Source organism: Danio rerio, chromosome 8, assembly GCF_052040795.2.
Source record: "Danio rerio strain M-AB ecotype USA chromosome 8, GRCz13ab, whole genome shotgun sequence".
Classification (NCBI taxonomy): Eukaryota; Metazoa; Chordata; class Actinopteri; order Cypriniformes; family Danionidae; genus Danio; species Danio rerio.
This window is the reverse complement of record NC_141028.1, coordinates 59920047-59933970: the sequence shown is the minus strand read 5'-3', so window position 1 is coordinate 59933970 and position 13924 is coordinate 59920047. Positions and strand designations below refer to the sequence as shown.

General features: G+C 40.0%; 1 protein-coding gene across 1 annotated transcript; it reads right to left on the bottom strand.

Annotated features, from left to right (window-relative positions):
- Window positions 1-6930: 6930 nt before the first annotated feature.
- Window positions 6931-10297, bottom strand: ppp1r3c2b (protein phosphatase 1 regulatory subunit 3C2, duplicate b). The gene is given in 3 exon segments (NM_213180.1): window positions 6931-8271; window positions 10037-10134; window positions 10231-10297. Coding segments are annotated over 2 exon segments (762 nt in total). The 5' UTR covers window positions 10051-10134; window positions 10231-10297; the 3' UTR covers window positions 6931-7523.
- Between the last annotated feature and the right edge of the window lie 3627 nt (window positions 10298-13924).

The window sequence follows — 13924 nt, the reverse complement described above, 5'->3', positions numbered from 1 at the left end:
AAATGTGTCAACTTTATTGTTAATAACAATTTAGTCCTATTTGATAAACTATTACTAAGTACAGTGCATCCGGAAAGTATTCATAGCGTGTCACTTTTTCCACATTCTTTATGTTACAGCCTTTTTAAAAATGGATTAAATTTATTTATTTCCTCAACATTCTACACACAATCCCCCATAATGACAATGTGAACAAACATCAATATTTACAAACTTTGCTCAATACTTAGTTGATGCACCTTTGGCAGCGATTACAGCCTCAAGTTCTTTTGAATATGATGCCACAAGCTTGGCACACCTGTCTTTGGGAATCCCATTCCTTATTGCAGTTCCTCTCAAGCTCTATCAGGTTGGATGGAAAGCGGTGGTGTACAGCCATTTTCAGATCTCTCTAGAGATGTTCAATAGGATTTAGGTCTGGGCTCTAGCTGGGCCACTACAGGACATTCACCGAGTTGTTGTGAAGCCACTGCATTGATATTTTGGTGGTGTGCTTTGTGTCATTGACTAGTCTTCCAGTTCCTGCTGCTGAAGAACATCCCAACAGCATGATGCCAACACCACCATGCTTCACTGTAGGGATGCTGTTAGCCTGGTGATGAGCGCTGCCTGCTTTTCTCCAAACGTAACGCCTGGCGTTCACTCCAAAGAGTTCAAGTTTAGTCTCATCAGAGCAGAGAATTTAGTTTCTTATGGTCTGAGACTCCTTCAGATGCCAAATTTAAGGCGGGGAGTGTCTTGCGTCTGGCCACTCTACCACACAGGCCTGATTGGTGGATTGCTGCACAGATGGTTGTCCTTCTGTAAGGTTCTCCTCTCTCCACAGAAGAACGCTGGAGCTCAGACAGAGTGACCATCGGGTTATTGATCACCTCCCTGACTAAGACCCGTCTCCCCCGATCACTTAGCTTAGATGTCCGGCCAGCTCAAGGAAGAGTCCTGGTGGTTCAACATCTTCCACTTACGGATGATGGAGGCCGCTGTGCTCATTGGAACTTTCAGAGCTGCAGAAATGTTTAACCTTCCTCAGCCTTGTGCCTCCAGACAATCCTGTCTCGGAGGTCTACAGACAATTCCTTTGTCTTCATGCTTGGTTTGTGCTTTGACATGCACTGTCAACCCTGGGAGCTTATATAGACAGGTGTAGCCTTTTCAGATCATGTCCAATCAGCTGAATTGACCACAGGTGAACTCCAATGAAGCTGAAACATCTCAAGAATGATCAGTGGAGACAGAATGTACCTGAGCTCAGTTTAGAGCTTCACGGCAAAGGCTTTGTTCATGTTGTCATTATGGGGGATTGTGTGAAGAATGTTGAGGAAATTAATGACTTTAATCCATTTTGGAATAAGGCTGTAGCATAAAAAAGTGGAAAAAGTGAAGCGCGATCAATACTTTTCTGGATGCACTGTGTATGTGCTTGATTTTTCTAGTAATTCAACAGCCCATATACTGTATTGTGCACTGAAATGCCATTTTAATGAAACACATTAAAGTCCATTTTGCAGGTCAATCATAATCAAATCAAATGTGTGAAGACATGAGAGAAACATACAGAACGAGCAACTGAACCTGACTTCATCTGTCTTAAAGGGACAGTTCAGGCAAAAATACTTCATTGTTAATTATGCCATAAAAGTGAAGCCACATATAACTGCATCTCAACATGTTCATAATCACATGCAAATCATATTTAATGATATCATTACTAAATCATATCAGTAATTCTGTTTATTTTTGCATTTTGTTGTTTATCAGAGTCCAATACATGGTTGTTTTTGTGTCTATATGTGTGTGTGTGTGTGTGTGTGTGTGTGTATCTATGTGGGTCAAAGACAAGATTTATTCCTTCATTTTCTTTTCGGCTTAGTCCCTTTATTAATCAGGGGTCGCCACAGTGAAATGAACCGCCAACTTATTCAGCATATGTTTACACAGCGGATGCTCTTCCAGCTGCAACCCATCACTGGGAAACACTTACACACACACACATACACTACACTTACCCAATTCCCCAAAGGCACATGTGTTTGGACTGTGGGGGAACCGGAGCACCTGGAAAACCCACGCCAACACTAGGAGAACATGCGAACTCCACACAGAAATGCCAAATGACCCAGCCGGGGCTCGAACCAGCAACCTTCTTGATGTGAGATGATTGTGCTACCCTCTGCGTCACTGTATTGTGTTTAATATGTGTACTGCTTGTATAAATTCACTCATGTAAATCTCATTTTTATGCAAACACTTGTCTTTGACCCGTTTATATTATACTTTAACAAACAAAAATAAAACCCTTCAGACACTTTATGCACCTGATTTCTTTCTGAGAATGATTGCATTGTATAAACACAAGCTTTAGCCATTTTGGCACATACAGTAAAACATTGCTAAATACACTCAGCGGCCACTTTATTAGGTACACCATAGTAGTACCGAGTTGGACCTCATTTTTTCTTCAGAACTGCCTCAATCCTTCGTGGCATAGATTCAACAAGCTACTGGAAATATTCCTCAGACATGTTGCTCCATATTGACTTGATAGCATCACGCAGTTGCTGCAGATTTGTCGGCTGCGCATCCATGATGCCAATCTCCCGTTCATCCCAAAGGTGCTCTTTTGGATTGAGATCTGGTGACTGTGGAGGCCATTTGAGTACAGTGAACTCATTGTCATGTTCAAGAAAGTAGTCTGAGATGATTCACTCTTTATGACATGGTGTGTTATCCTGCAGGAAGTAGCCATCAGAAGATGGAGACACTGTGCTCATAAAGGGATGGACATGGTCAGCAGCAATACTCAGGTAGGCTGTGGCGTTGACATGTTATTTGAGATCCTGGAACCAATCTGGCCATTCTCCTCTGACCATCAACAAGACATTTGCGCCCACAGGACTGCCGCTCACTGGATATTTCCTCTTTGTCAGACCATTCTCTGTAAACCCTAGAGATGGTTGTGCGTGAAAATCCCAGTAGATCAGCAGTTTCTGAAATACTCAGAGCAGCCCGTCTGGCACCAACAACCATGCCACATTTAAAGTCACTTTAATCCTCTTTCTTCCCCATTCTGATGCTCAGTATGAACTGCAGCAGATCATATTGACCATGTCTACATGCCTAAATGCATTGAGCTGCTCCCATATGATTGGCTGATTTGAAATTTGCATTAACGAGCAGTTGGACAGGTGTACCTAATAAAGTGGCCGGTTGGTGTATGTTACATGAGATATTATAAAGATTGTGATAATGAGAATTCAAGCTTCACAACCTGAACAAGGCTTCATCATCATTTTAAAGATAAATCCAGTACAGTCACATATTTCCCAAACGTGCCGTCAATCCACTGGTAAAGATTACAAAAGCTCTTGAAGACTGAAAGTGGCCACTGTCTGCAGGTCCATAATCTGATTAAGACTGATTACAGAAAGGCCACTGATCATCAGACCGAGCAAGCGCTGATCTTTCTCTCTGTCTGAGGAGGAATTATATGTGGCGCCCTTTACACTCTCGCATGAATGAGATCAATTACAACACAGCCTCTCCATTTCACTGCATGCGGGGAAGATTTCTTCATGTCTTCTTTAAACCATTTTAAATGCCAATTGAGGTCTAAGCACAAAGATCTGACTTTGGTACAGTTTTTCATATCTAAATATTGCAATAGTATCTGGATGCCGCCTTTATGATGCAAGCTGAGACTGCATCACTCAGCGATGCAATGTCAGACTCAATAGAGTGAGTGACGTCACTGTGACGGGTAGGGTTAGGGGTGGGGATAGGTGAGTGCATTAAAAAGCATTGGATGCAGCTCAGTTTGCACAGCACCGAGTCTGCAGCCAGACCCCTCTCTAATATTGTAGTATTAAAACTCAAATGCATTTAAAACAAAAACACCACATTATCAGTCAGAACAGCAGTGTCTCAGTTTAAAAAGCATCTTTGTTTTCTAATCAAGGCTTCTCAAATGTCAACCGAAAGGCCCGTCAGGCACCAATCCAAAGAATTAATGGATTTAAATAAGTGGATTATCCTTAAAAGACAACGTCCTGAGACTTAAATGCCCCTTCTTAGAGGAGAGAGTGTGTTCATCTTTGTGAAAAAGCCAGACAAGCGAAGAAATAAAAATAAATTAAACCTAAAAACGTGAAGTCTGCATGAAACCCACATTTCTATGCTTTGTTAGCGCACATTGCTTGCTTTAGATTGACGTTATCCATGCCAGTTTATTTACTCAAGTAAAAATAAATTAGGTAAAGTTCTCTGATGACGTCAGTTTGACTGCTTGAGCGAAATACGCTTAACCACACCTTAACTACATTCATGATTTAGGGCTCTATTTTAATGATCTAGGGCAGGGTTTTTCAGACAGTGGGCCTCCCTTTAGACACAACTTATCCATTGGCGCCCCCCTCCTCCCAAACACGCACGAACACACACACACACACACAAAATTCTAGAGGTTTTCCTGCTACCTCATCATGCTTGGTTTCAAGGTGTCGCCGAAGTTTAGCGGTTCTCATGCTGTCATTAGCCAAAATATCTTGACAAACCACACATAAAGGTCGTGGTTCATCAGCTGGTCCTGTCCACGTAAATCCTAAACTCAAATACTGATCATCATATAGTCGTCTTTTGGGTTTAAGCCCCAAACTTGAAGGCTTTGAATCGGGGGGTCTCAGAAACCGATCCATTGTATTAGCAGGCATATACCTGTATTGGCGGGCTTGCCAAACAGAAGCGAATTCACAGCTATGGCCTTCTGGGTAAAAAAGGTTTTCTTATTTTTGATGTCTACTTTTTTTTTTAGCTTTGTTTAATTAAAACGTTTAAAAATATTTTAAAATACATATAATAATTAAACTTAATAATTATATTTTTATTATATAATATTTTTTGCAGCGTCTTCCCTGACATGCTCTGGCGCCCCCCAGAGGAGGCGCACCTCACACTTTGAAAACCCCTGATCTAGGCGCAAAGTCTAAAGCGGATGTTGCAAAAGCATTAAGGGCGTGTCTGAATTTGCTACTTTAAGGATGTAAAAATACGCTCTGCGCCCCGGCGCATGGTCTAAAAGGGTTGTGCTTATTCTCTTACTGAGTTCTGGGTGTGTTTTGAGCATAACCTGCATTAAACCAATCAGTCTCGTCTCTCATTCCCTTTAAGAGTGAGTGGTGTCGTGCCATTGTGCATTTGCTATTTACATGGCAAACCCATCCTAATCTCACGAGAAAATGTAAGTATTTTACGTTTTGCCAGTTTAGTGGCTAATTCGTACGAAATGGTACGATTTTAAAAAGGAGGCGTGGCACCTGACCCCACCCCTAACCCCAATCGTCATTGGAGGATAAGCAAATCGTACTAAATTGTACGAATTAGATCGTACGAATTCATACGAATTAGCCACTAAATGAAAAAGTTTCGAATTGCTGTGAAATTGTGTTGGGCAAACCATACATTTACTTTTCATAAAGTAACAGCAGGACTTCATACAGCAGATAACTCGCACTCGAACACATTCTTTTTGGAATTATTGCACAAATATTAAGTCAAAGCATTAGTTAGATAGTGGTTCCTGCTTTTTATTAGTCCTAATTGATGTTTTCAAATACAATAAATCCCTTAAAATACAATTTGCAATAGTGCTCATTCACTTTTGATGGGTGCTCCTAAATTTTCTGGTGCTCCTAATTATTTAAAGTTGGGAGCACCGGCGCTACCAAGTAAAAAAGTTAATTTCGAGCCCTGTACATTAAGAATTGCCTTCTGAAGTGCAAGTAATTTATTAAATGATGAAAGGATTCACGCAGCGGTCATCACAGCAAATTCAGTTTTTATGGTTGATGTTTGGCAGCAGTTAATGAGGAAGTGATGATTTTGTTCGCTTGGACTCGTTGGATGAAAGCGCTGCTTTAGGGTGCTTTCACACCTGTGAATCGATTCAGTTGTTCCGAAACAGAGATTACAATTGTTACATTGTTGCTCTTTGCTCTTGGAGCGGTTCGCTTACACATTGCAAAGTTTCTAAACGGACCAAAATAGCTAAAACAAGTCACGTGCGAGTAAACTCTCCTCACATTGGTCAGAGTGTCAGGGTTTATTTTGCAGAGTCCCGCTCAGCTGTCAGGAGAGGTGGTGGTTTGGTGGTGATTGACAGGGTGCGCGCGATGTGTCTGAGGAGAGATGCGGTGGAGAGGGGTGAGAAGGGTGCGGGACGATGCCTATTTGAGGACTGGGAAAGAGACGCGAGATTACCGGGAGATCATCACTCGTTTGCGAGCATCCGGAGACTCGCGAAACTTCCCGCCATACTCATAATTCTCTCTTCATATAGCCGTAAGCCTATTACATATCCATAAAACACTGTGATATAACCGCGCTCGGATCGCTTTCTCACTGCAATCGAACCGCTCCAGGGTTCGTTTCAATCGAGCCGAGACCACCTCATTCAAGCGATCTCGGAGCGATTACTTTGGCGCGGAACAGAGCGCGATTGCCCTGTTCACATATGCCAATCGAACCGCGCTAACTGGGCAAACGAGACACGTTCCGAAACAAAAGTGTAGGTGTGAAAGCACCCTTAGTTGAACGTCTTTTATGCGATAATCCAGTTGAGCCTAGTTAATTCACATTTTCGGATGGAAATATAGCTTGTGGAGGTTGCAGGGTGTTTGCCAGTGATGGCTTGGACATCCACCGTGTAAAACATATGCTGTAATATTTGGCGGTTCAATCCGCTGTGGCGACCTCTGAAATGGAGACCAAGCTGAAGAAAAACGAATTAGCTTAATTTCCCCCTGAATTATGCAGCAACAATCCCTAAATAGATGGGATGAAACATTTTCCACATTCTGGGGCACCAATACCCTCACTTCCCAAACCAAAAGTTACACTCTTGTAAGAAATCCTTGACAAAATGACAAACAGCAGAAGCCAAGTAAATATTAAACTTTATTTTATATAAAAATATTCACTATAAAACTTAAATTACCCACAGTATGAAAGTTCAAGAAACATGTTAAAGTGCTTACAGGTCGATCATCTAAAAATTCATTTCTCTAAAAATAGAAAAACGCACCTGATATAAACATTGGTCATTATAAAATACTGCATTACCCATAACATGCATTTCATCAGCAAGCAAGGTCTTTTTTCCCCCCAACAAAACGTTCATGGCACCACATTTCAGTCAGTTCTGTGCTAATAAACGGGAGAGTAGCAAGCAGGTGACAAAAGTAAAGGAGCCACCAAGCAATTTTGTGTTTAACTTGGACATTAGACGTCTAGCATGGATGTTGACTAGAAATCTAAATTTGGGCTGTCAGTGAAATATCCAAATCATGTCTAAGAATAGCACAAAGTTTTACTAATCATCAGTCATAAACGGACCTCACATTTATTCCAGTGTATTTGCTGACTAGTCTATTTTTATTTGTCCGTTAGATGTTCACTGACAGCCCAAATTTAGCTTTGTTTTAGCCCAGGCGTCTATTACACATGTATTGATCTATGTCTGTTGTGCAGATTCAGTCACACACCTGTATGCAGTAGTTTTTGCCGTTATTATTGTCCCATTCAGCAGCGGCGAACGTCGCCGGGAAGTAAGAAACGCAGAACTCGACGCGTTCACGCGGGTCTATCTCTTCAGGGACGCTGATGTTGAACTCAAACACGTCGGTTCCAGGTTCCCCGTAACACCGATCCAGGTACGTGCACGGAACGTCCAGGTAAGTTTTCCAGCTGTCGAAAGTGATACGGACGTGCACCGCTTTCTCAAAGCACACGTTTTTGACGCGAACGGTGCCGAGAACGGAGCGTTTGGTGACGTTGCAGCTCTCTAACAGCACCGCGTGTTCCTGCAGCCGGTTTCTGAACGCCTGGTAATCACAACACGGCTGCTCGAACCCGAGCTTCAGCCTCGAAGTCGCTTTAGCGGGCTCTTTAGCACAGCCCAGCTTCTTCAGCCTCGGGATTTTAAGCGGTTCGCGCGGGATGTTGTCCTCTTTCTCGGTGAACAGGCGCACTGTGATGAGCGCCAGGCCTTTAGCGTCCGCAAACGCGACGCGTTTTTCACGGCGGCCATTTTTGGTAAGGAGGCCCGTGGAAGGGGAATGTCGGTACTCAAACACCGGCTGATGGGAGATGCAGGGCCGCAGTGGTTTGGGTGAAGACATGAGCAGGTGATGGTTGATGTGTGGAGAGCCTCTGCACCGGAAACCCACCGCCATATCCACCGACCGCACGGACACCGGCGGCCCAAACCGCGACATCACACTGGAGGACGACAGAAATGTGTGGAAAAAAAAGATTTGTTATTACATCTAATATATATTCAATAATATATAACCTTGATTAAAACATTGAGGTAACGTTGGTTTTACATTCGCAGTCAGTTTCTCATAAAAATATAATCTCAGAAAAAAGTATTAATTGTAAATTCTAAATACAGAAATCATATTAGCAGCCAACAACCATAAAAAAAAGTGTTCATTTAATTAAATAGTGTTAATGTTGTTTTGAAGGCATACTTGCATGTGATTTCAGTCCAAATATAAGTACCATGGTGAATGTATGGAGCGGTCACTAAAACCAACTTTACCTCTATGCTAAACACCTTTAACCATCAACTTTTATTGTGAGTGAAACAAATACTAAAGTCAATGCACTCTAACAAATGCCACGCCATTTCAATCCAATTCTGGTGGTAATAGAGACTACCTCAACTGATAGAGGTAAAGTTGGTTTTATATTCGCACATTCGTTCTTTAAGCAGTCTATTGTTTACCATGTTACTTTGAATATTTGATCAGAATTGGCATACCAGTATGACTTCTAAACAGCATTAACACTATCTAATTGAGTGAATAATGCTGTATTTTGATAGTCATTTGCTGCTAATATGGATTTCCCCATTTAGAATTTGCAGTACTTTTCGGAAACTACATTAAGGAGAAATGTCTAAATATCCCAATATGAAACCAATTGTACTTCTATCCTCAACTGCTGGGTTAATAATTTGTTTTTAATTAAATAAATAGGACCAAATTGACTCCAATTTGAATAAAATGGGAACCAACCCAAACATGCAGTTAAATAATCCAGCATTTCTTATAGTGTGGTTACAGGATTTCAGCTTTCTTCAAAATATCTTGCTTTGTTTTCAAAACAAGAACTAAAAATGTAAAAAAAAATAATAATAAAAATAAATAAACTAATTAATAAATAATTAAAAGATTGGGGTGAATTGATCCTTTAAGCCAGGGGTGTCGAAACACTGTCCTGGAGGGCTGATGTACTGCATATTTAGTTCCAACCCCAATTAAACACACCTGAACCAGCTAATCAAGCTCTTTCTAGGTATACTAGAAACTTCCATGGAGGCGTGTTGAAGTAAGTTGGAGCTATGCAGGACACCGGCCCTCCAGGACCAAGTTTGGACACCCCTGCTTTAAGCAATGCTTTAAACTCAGTTTTTTTTTTTAAACAACATCTCAAATGTTAATGAATTTTTAAAATTAACAAAATATTTACGGTCCACTTCCGTAGGAGCAAAACAACCGCAATGTTTTGCAAACTTAAAAGGATAGTTCATCCAAAAATTAAAGGATCTCACTGTTTTCTAATACGAATAGTTTCTAAACCTTTAAAATTTCCTTCTGTTTAACACATAAGATATTACTTTGAATAAAAGCTGGGAATATTTTACGATCACTTGCATAGTATTAGTCTTCCCAAAGTAAATGGTTTAAGGTTTTCAGCTTTTCCAAAATACCTTTTATGTTCAACAGAAGAAAAACGACCACCTGAGGGAGAGCAATCTCTCATTATGTGTGAAATCCCTTTTGAAATAAAACTATTAAGTATGTTTTACAAAAACAAACAAAAAAAGTACAAGCATTTACCATTTAAAGGTTTTAGTTGTACTTTCTTCTGCTAGTTGCTTATTTCACTCTTGATTTCATAGTAAAAAGCATCCATGCCACATCTTCAGAGTGTAAACCCTGGTGTTTAGTAGTTATCATTCAAAACCCAAACTTACTTTGCACAACTCATCTTGCAGGATGCAACAAAACCCAAAACTGTCTTTCAAAACTTCCTTCTCCAAAGTGGCCACAAACACTTTAAACAGAGCCAATGCTGTAGAAAAACACACATTAAACTCAAGTTAGTCATTTAACATCAACCACCTTCACCCAAACCTCCAATACACAATGATTAAATCAAAACGCTTACTGTGCTTTCATTTTATCATTGGATTATCCGCTGAAAGGCTATCTGGTGTATGTCATCTACCTGCTCGCTTGAGCTTCAGGAAGCATTATGTGAAGGCTTGCGTCACGCCCTGTTTTATAGTCGCTTGATCCCTCCTCCAAACTCAGGCCAATGAGATTTGCAAGGGCCGGATAGGGCTTAACCAGCTATTTACAACCTGATCTGAGAGCTGAAGAGTCGCTGGGAGGACAAAGAAATTAGGAGAGCTGGCAGATATCAAGTTAGAACAATGAAAACACTTTTGAGCTTACTTTAATTTTTGTGCAACAATGAACATCAGTTGATCCACTTTGCAACTTGATCCCTTAAAGCAATGTTGATGTATTTTTATTCAAGAGATTTTTAATTGTTGTGCGTTTTCTGTGTTAATCTGTTCACTGTGTGTACAACATCACTTTTGTACTGCAAACAATTGTCTTTGACCCATTTACATTTAAATATGTGATAAATTAATTGTACATTATACTTTAACACACACACACAAACAAAACACTTCAGAGACTTTATCCACTGGATTTCTTTGTTTGACTGCATTGAATATAGGTTAGTTTTTGTGAAAGCAATGATCATCAATACATCCGCCTTCCTTGCAACTTCATCTTTTTAAACAATGTTGTAGATGTATTCTATTCGAAAGATTTTTAATTGTTTTGCATATTTAATCTGTTTACTGTGTGCATAAAACCACTTTTGTAATGCAAACAATTGTCTTTGACCCATTTACATTTAAATATGTGATAAATTAATTGGACGTTATACTTTAACACACACAAAAATAAAAGACTTTATGCACTGTATTTTTTGTATGATTGTATTGCATATAGTTTAGTTTTTGTAAAGCAATGAACAGCAGTGCATCTGCCTTCCTTGCAACTTCATTTAGTATTTTTAGAAAACAAATATGCAATTTTAAGAGATCCAAATTAAAAAAATAATTAAAACAAAATACATGTTCCAGTTTACATTTCAGATAAAACACGCAAAACATGGAAGGACCAATTTATTAGGAGACTTGACAAGTGAAAGGGACATAGCAAAAAATAAATAATAAACTTTTGAGGTTAATTTTAGGCTAAATTAGTTTAAGTGAACATCAATTAGAAAAGTTCCCTTTCCACTAACATTCATGGCATGCAAAATACTCTAAATCAGACATATATGCAATAAATCACAGATATCAAACAACAGAAAAACACCCTAAAGTCCTCATGAAACTCAAATGTATAATGTTTAGTTTGCTATCGCACACAGTCTTAAATTTAATAGGTAATCTGGCCATTTTTAATCAATCTAACCCTTTGCTTCTGCTCTTTTTAAAAAAAAGAAATAAGAAATATACAATTCATTCAAATAATAACCAAAGTATACAAGTACTGATCCACCCCCCATGCCCCACACTCTGAGCATGCAGCAGTCTGGGTGGGACGCTTCTTTCGGGCTTCTCCACACTGTAACTCTCCCATGTGTGGGAAAGACAGTGAAGGTGGACTCGTCAAAGAACAATGCATGTTTCACATTGTCCACAACCCAAGATTCGCTGCTGGCACCCTTGAAACTGACGTTTAGCATTGGCACGAGTGACCAAAGCTTTGGCTGTAGCAGACAGCCATGTATAGACCCTGTGGAGCTCCCGATGAACAGTTTCGGTGGAAACAGAAGAGTTGAGCTGTGCATTTAATTCTGACACTCATTTCATTTGATTAAGTTGACTGTTGGCTTTTACAGTCTAGCATTATGTTTAAATTATTGCTGTGAAAATACCCCATAATCTTGCAAAATTGAATTAATGTTGATATTAAGAACATTGATCTCTGGACCTTTAAAATCCAGAGGGTTGCAATCCCATATGCACAGCAAAAAATCCATACTAGGGGAACATATTAGTTTTTTTTTCCATCTCGTGCTGAATTAGACAAATCTATTCCTGTATGGCACATTGTCTTTCCATAATTATTCTTACAGTTTCCAACAAATCTGGAAAGCCGTGATGATATTTCACATTTGATGCCTTTTATATAACAGCCGAATTTACCATAATTCTGCCTCAGGACAAAGCATGAAAACTCTGCAGGCCCTTAAAACAAAGCAGCGAGTGTGATTTTTAACCTCATTAGGCTTTCATTCATAACGCTTGAGCTTGTCTTTTGAAGAGACGCAGAGCAGGAGAGAAAATTACCATTGCTGCCATATCAGACCTGTCATTCGGCACGTAGCAGGCAAGAATGTGGTTTGAACTCTTGCCAATCAATAGTCTTGAATAGAGCAATGCAAACTGACTGCCTGTTTGCATGACTAAATGTACACTGAAACAAAATGATTAACTGGATTTACTCATTTTGTTTAATGTAAGGGGTTGCAACCAATTAATATGGGCTGAATATAAACAAACAAATGAAGTTGAACATTACTGCATCTAATATGTTTATATTCAGCCCACATGAATTGTTTGCAACCCCTTACATTAAACAAGATGACTAAATCCAATGAATCATTTTGTTTCAATAATGTTTTGAATATTTTTTTCAGTGCAGTTAAATCCAAGGCCAGACATGATCTGCGGACATTTTTAGCTATTTCTGCACAAAATTTGGACCAAAATCTGTGAATTTATGCAGATTTTTTTCTGTTTATTTCCCTTTTTGATGCATAAAGGAGTTCCAAAATGTTTTCAGTTTTTAGCCGACAACACTGATTTAAATGCTAAATCCACAGGGGCAAAAGATAAAGACATTTAAAGAAAAGCAGAATAAAAACAACTCATCTGAAAGACGGCACTGACTGAGCAGTATAGCGTCCCCGTCACTATACTGGGGCATTAGGGCCCTCACAGACCACAGGTTGGGCGCCCCCTACTGGCCTTACTAACACCACTTCCGCAGCAACCTAGCTTTCCCATCTGGTCTACCATTCAGTTACTGACCGGGGGCAGCCCTGCTTAGCTTTAGTGGGCGACCATGTGAGTTGCAGAGAGCTAGCTGCCGACTATCTTAATGCAGCTACTATGCAGGTCGAGTAGTTGAAACAGTAGGCTATAAGTATTAATTAACTTATACTTATTAATAAAGTAGTTATTCATAAATAACTAATTCAACATGCAATTGCCCTTCGCAATGTTTTAAAGTAGACATCGTACGATGCCAAATTGGTCGACATCGCCCAACCCTACAGCAAAGTCATGTTTTGGGTGTACTTTAGATGAAAATAACCGCACACCATAGAACGTTTATCAGCCAATCAGAATCAAGCATTCAACAGCCACGTAGTATAAACACAATTAATATGAATACATGTATACAAACGGTACATTTCTGCAGGTGTCTGCCTGGGAATCGGAGTATTTCATACTGAAAAATCGTGGAGAAATGATCAAGCGTGTTCATTTTGGGGGGAAGCATCAGCATGAAAGCAGCACTCAAGACGTGACACGTCTGCCGGGGTTTTCCTGGATGGAAATGTGTCGTAATGACAGCGCTCTGCAGCTGGGATGCTGCTGCTGCTGTCTGTGGGTGTCAGAAAGACAAAACACCCATGATCAGTGTTTGCAGACGGCTTTTATTATTATTTTACACTCAGCGAGACTCCAGAAGATCCTCATCAGCAGCAAACGTGTGCATATGAACTCATACTGGGTCTCATTTAGTGTTACGAGTAACAT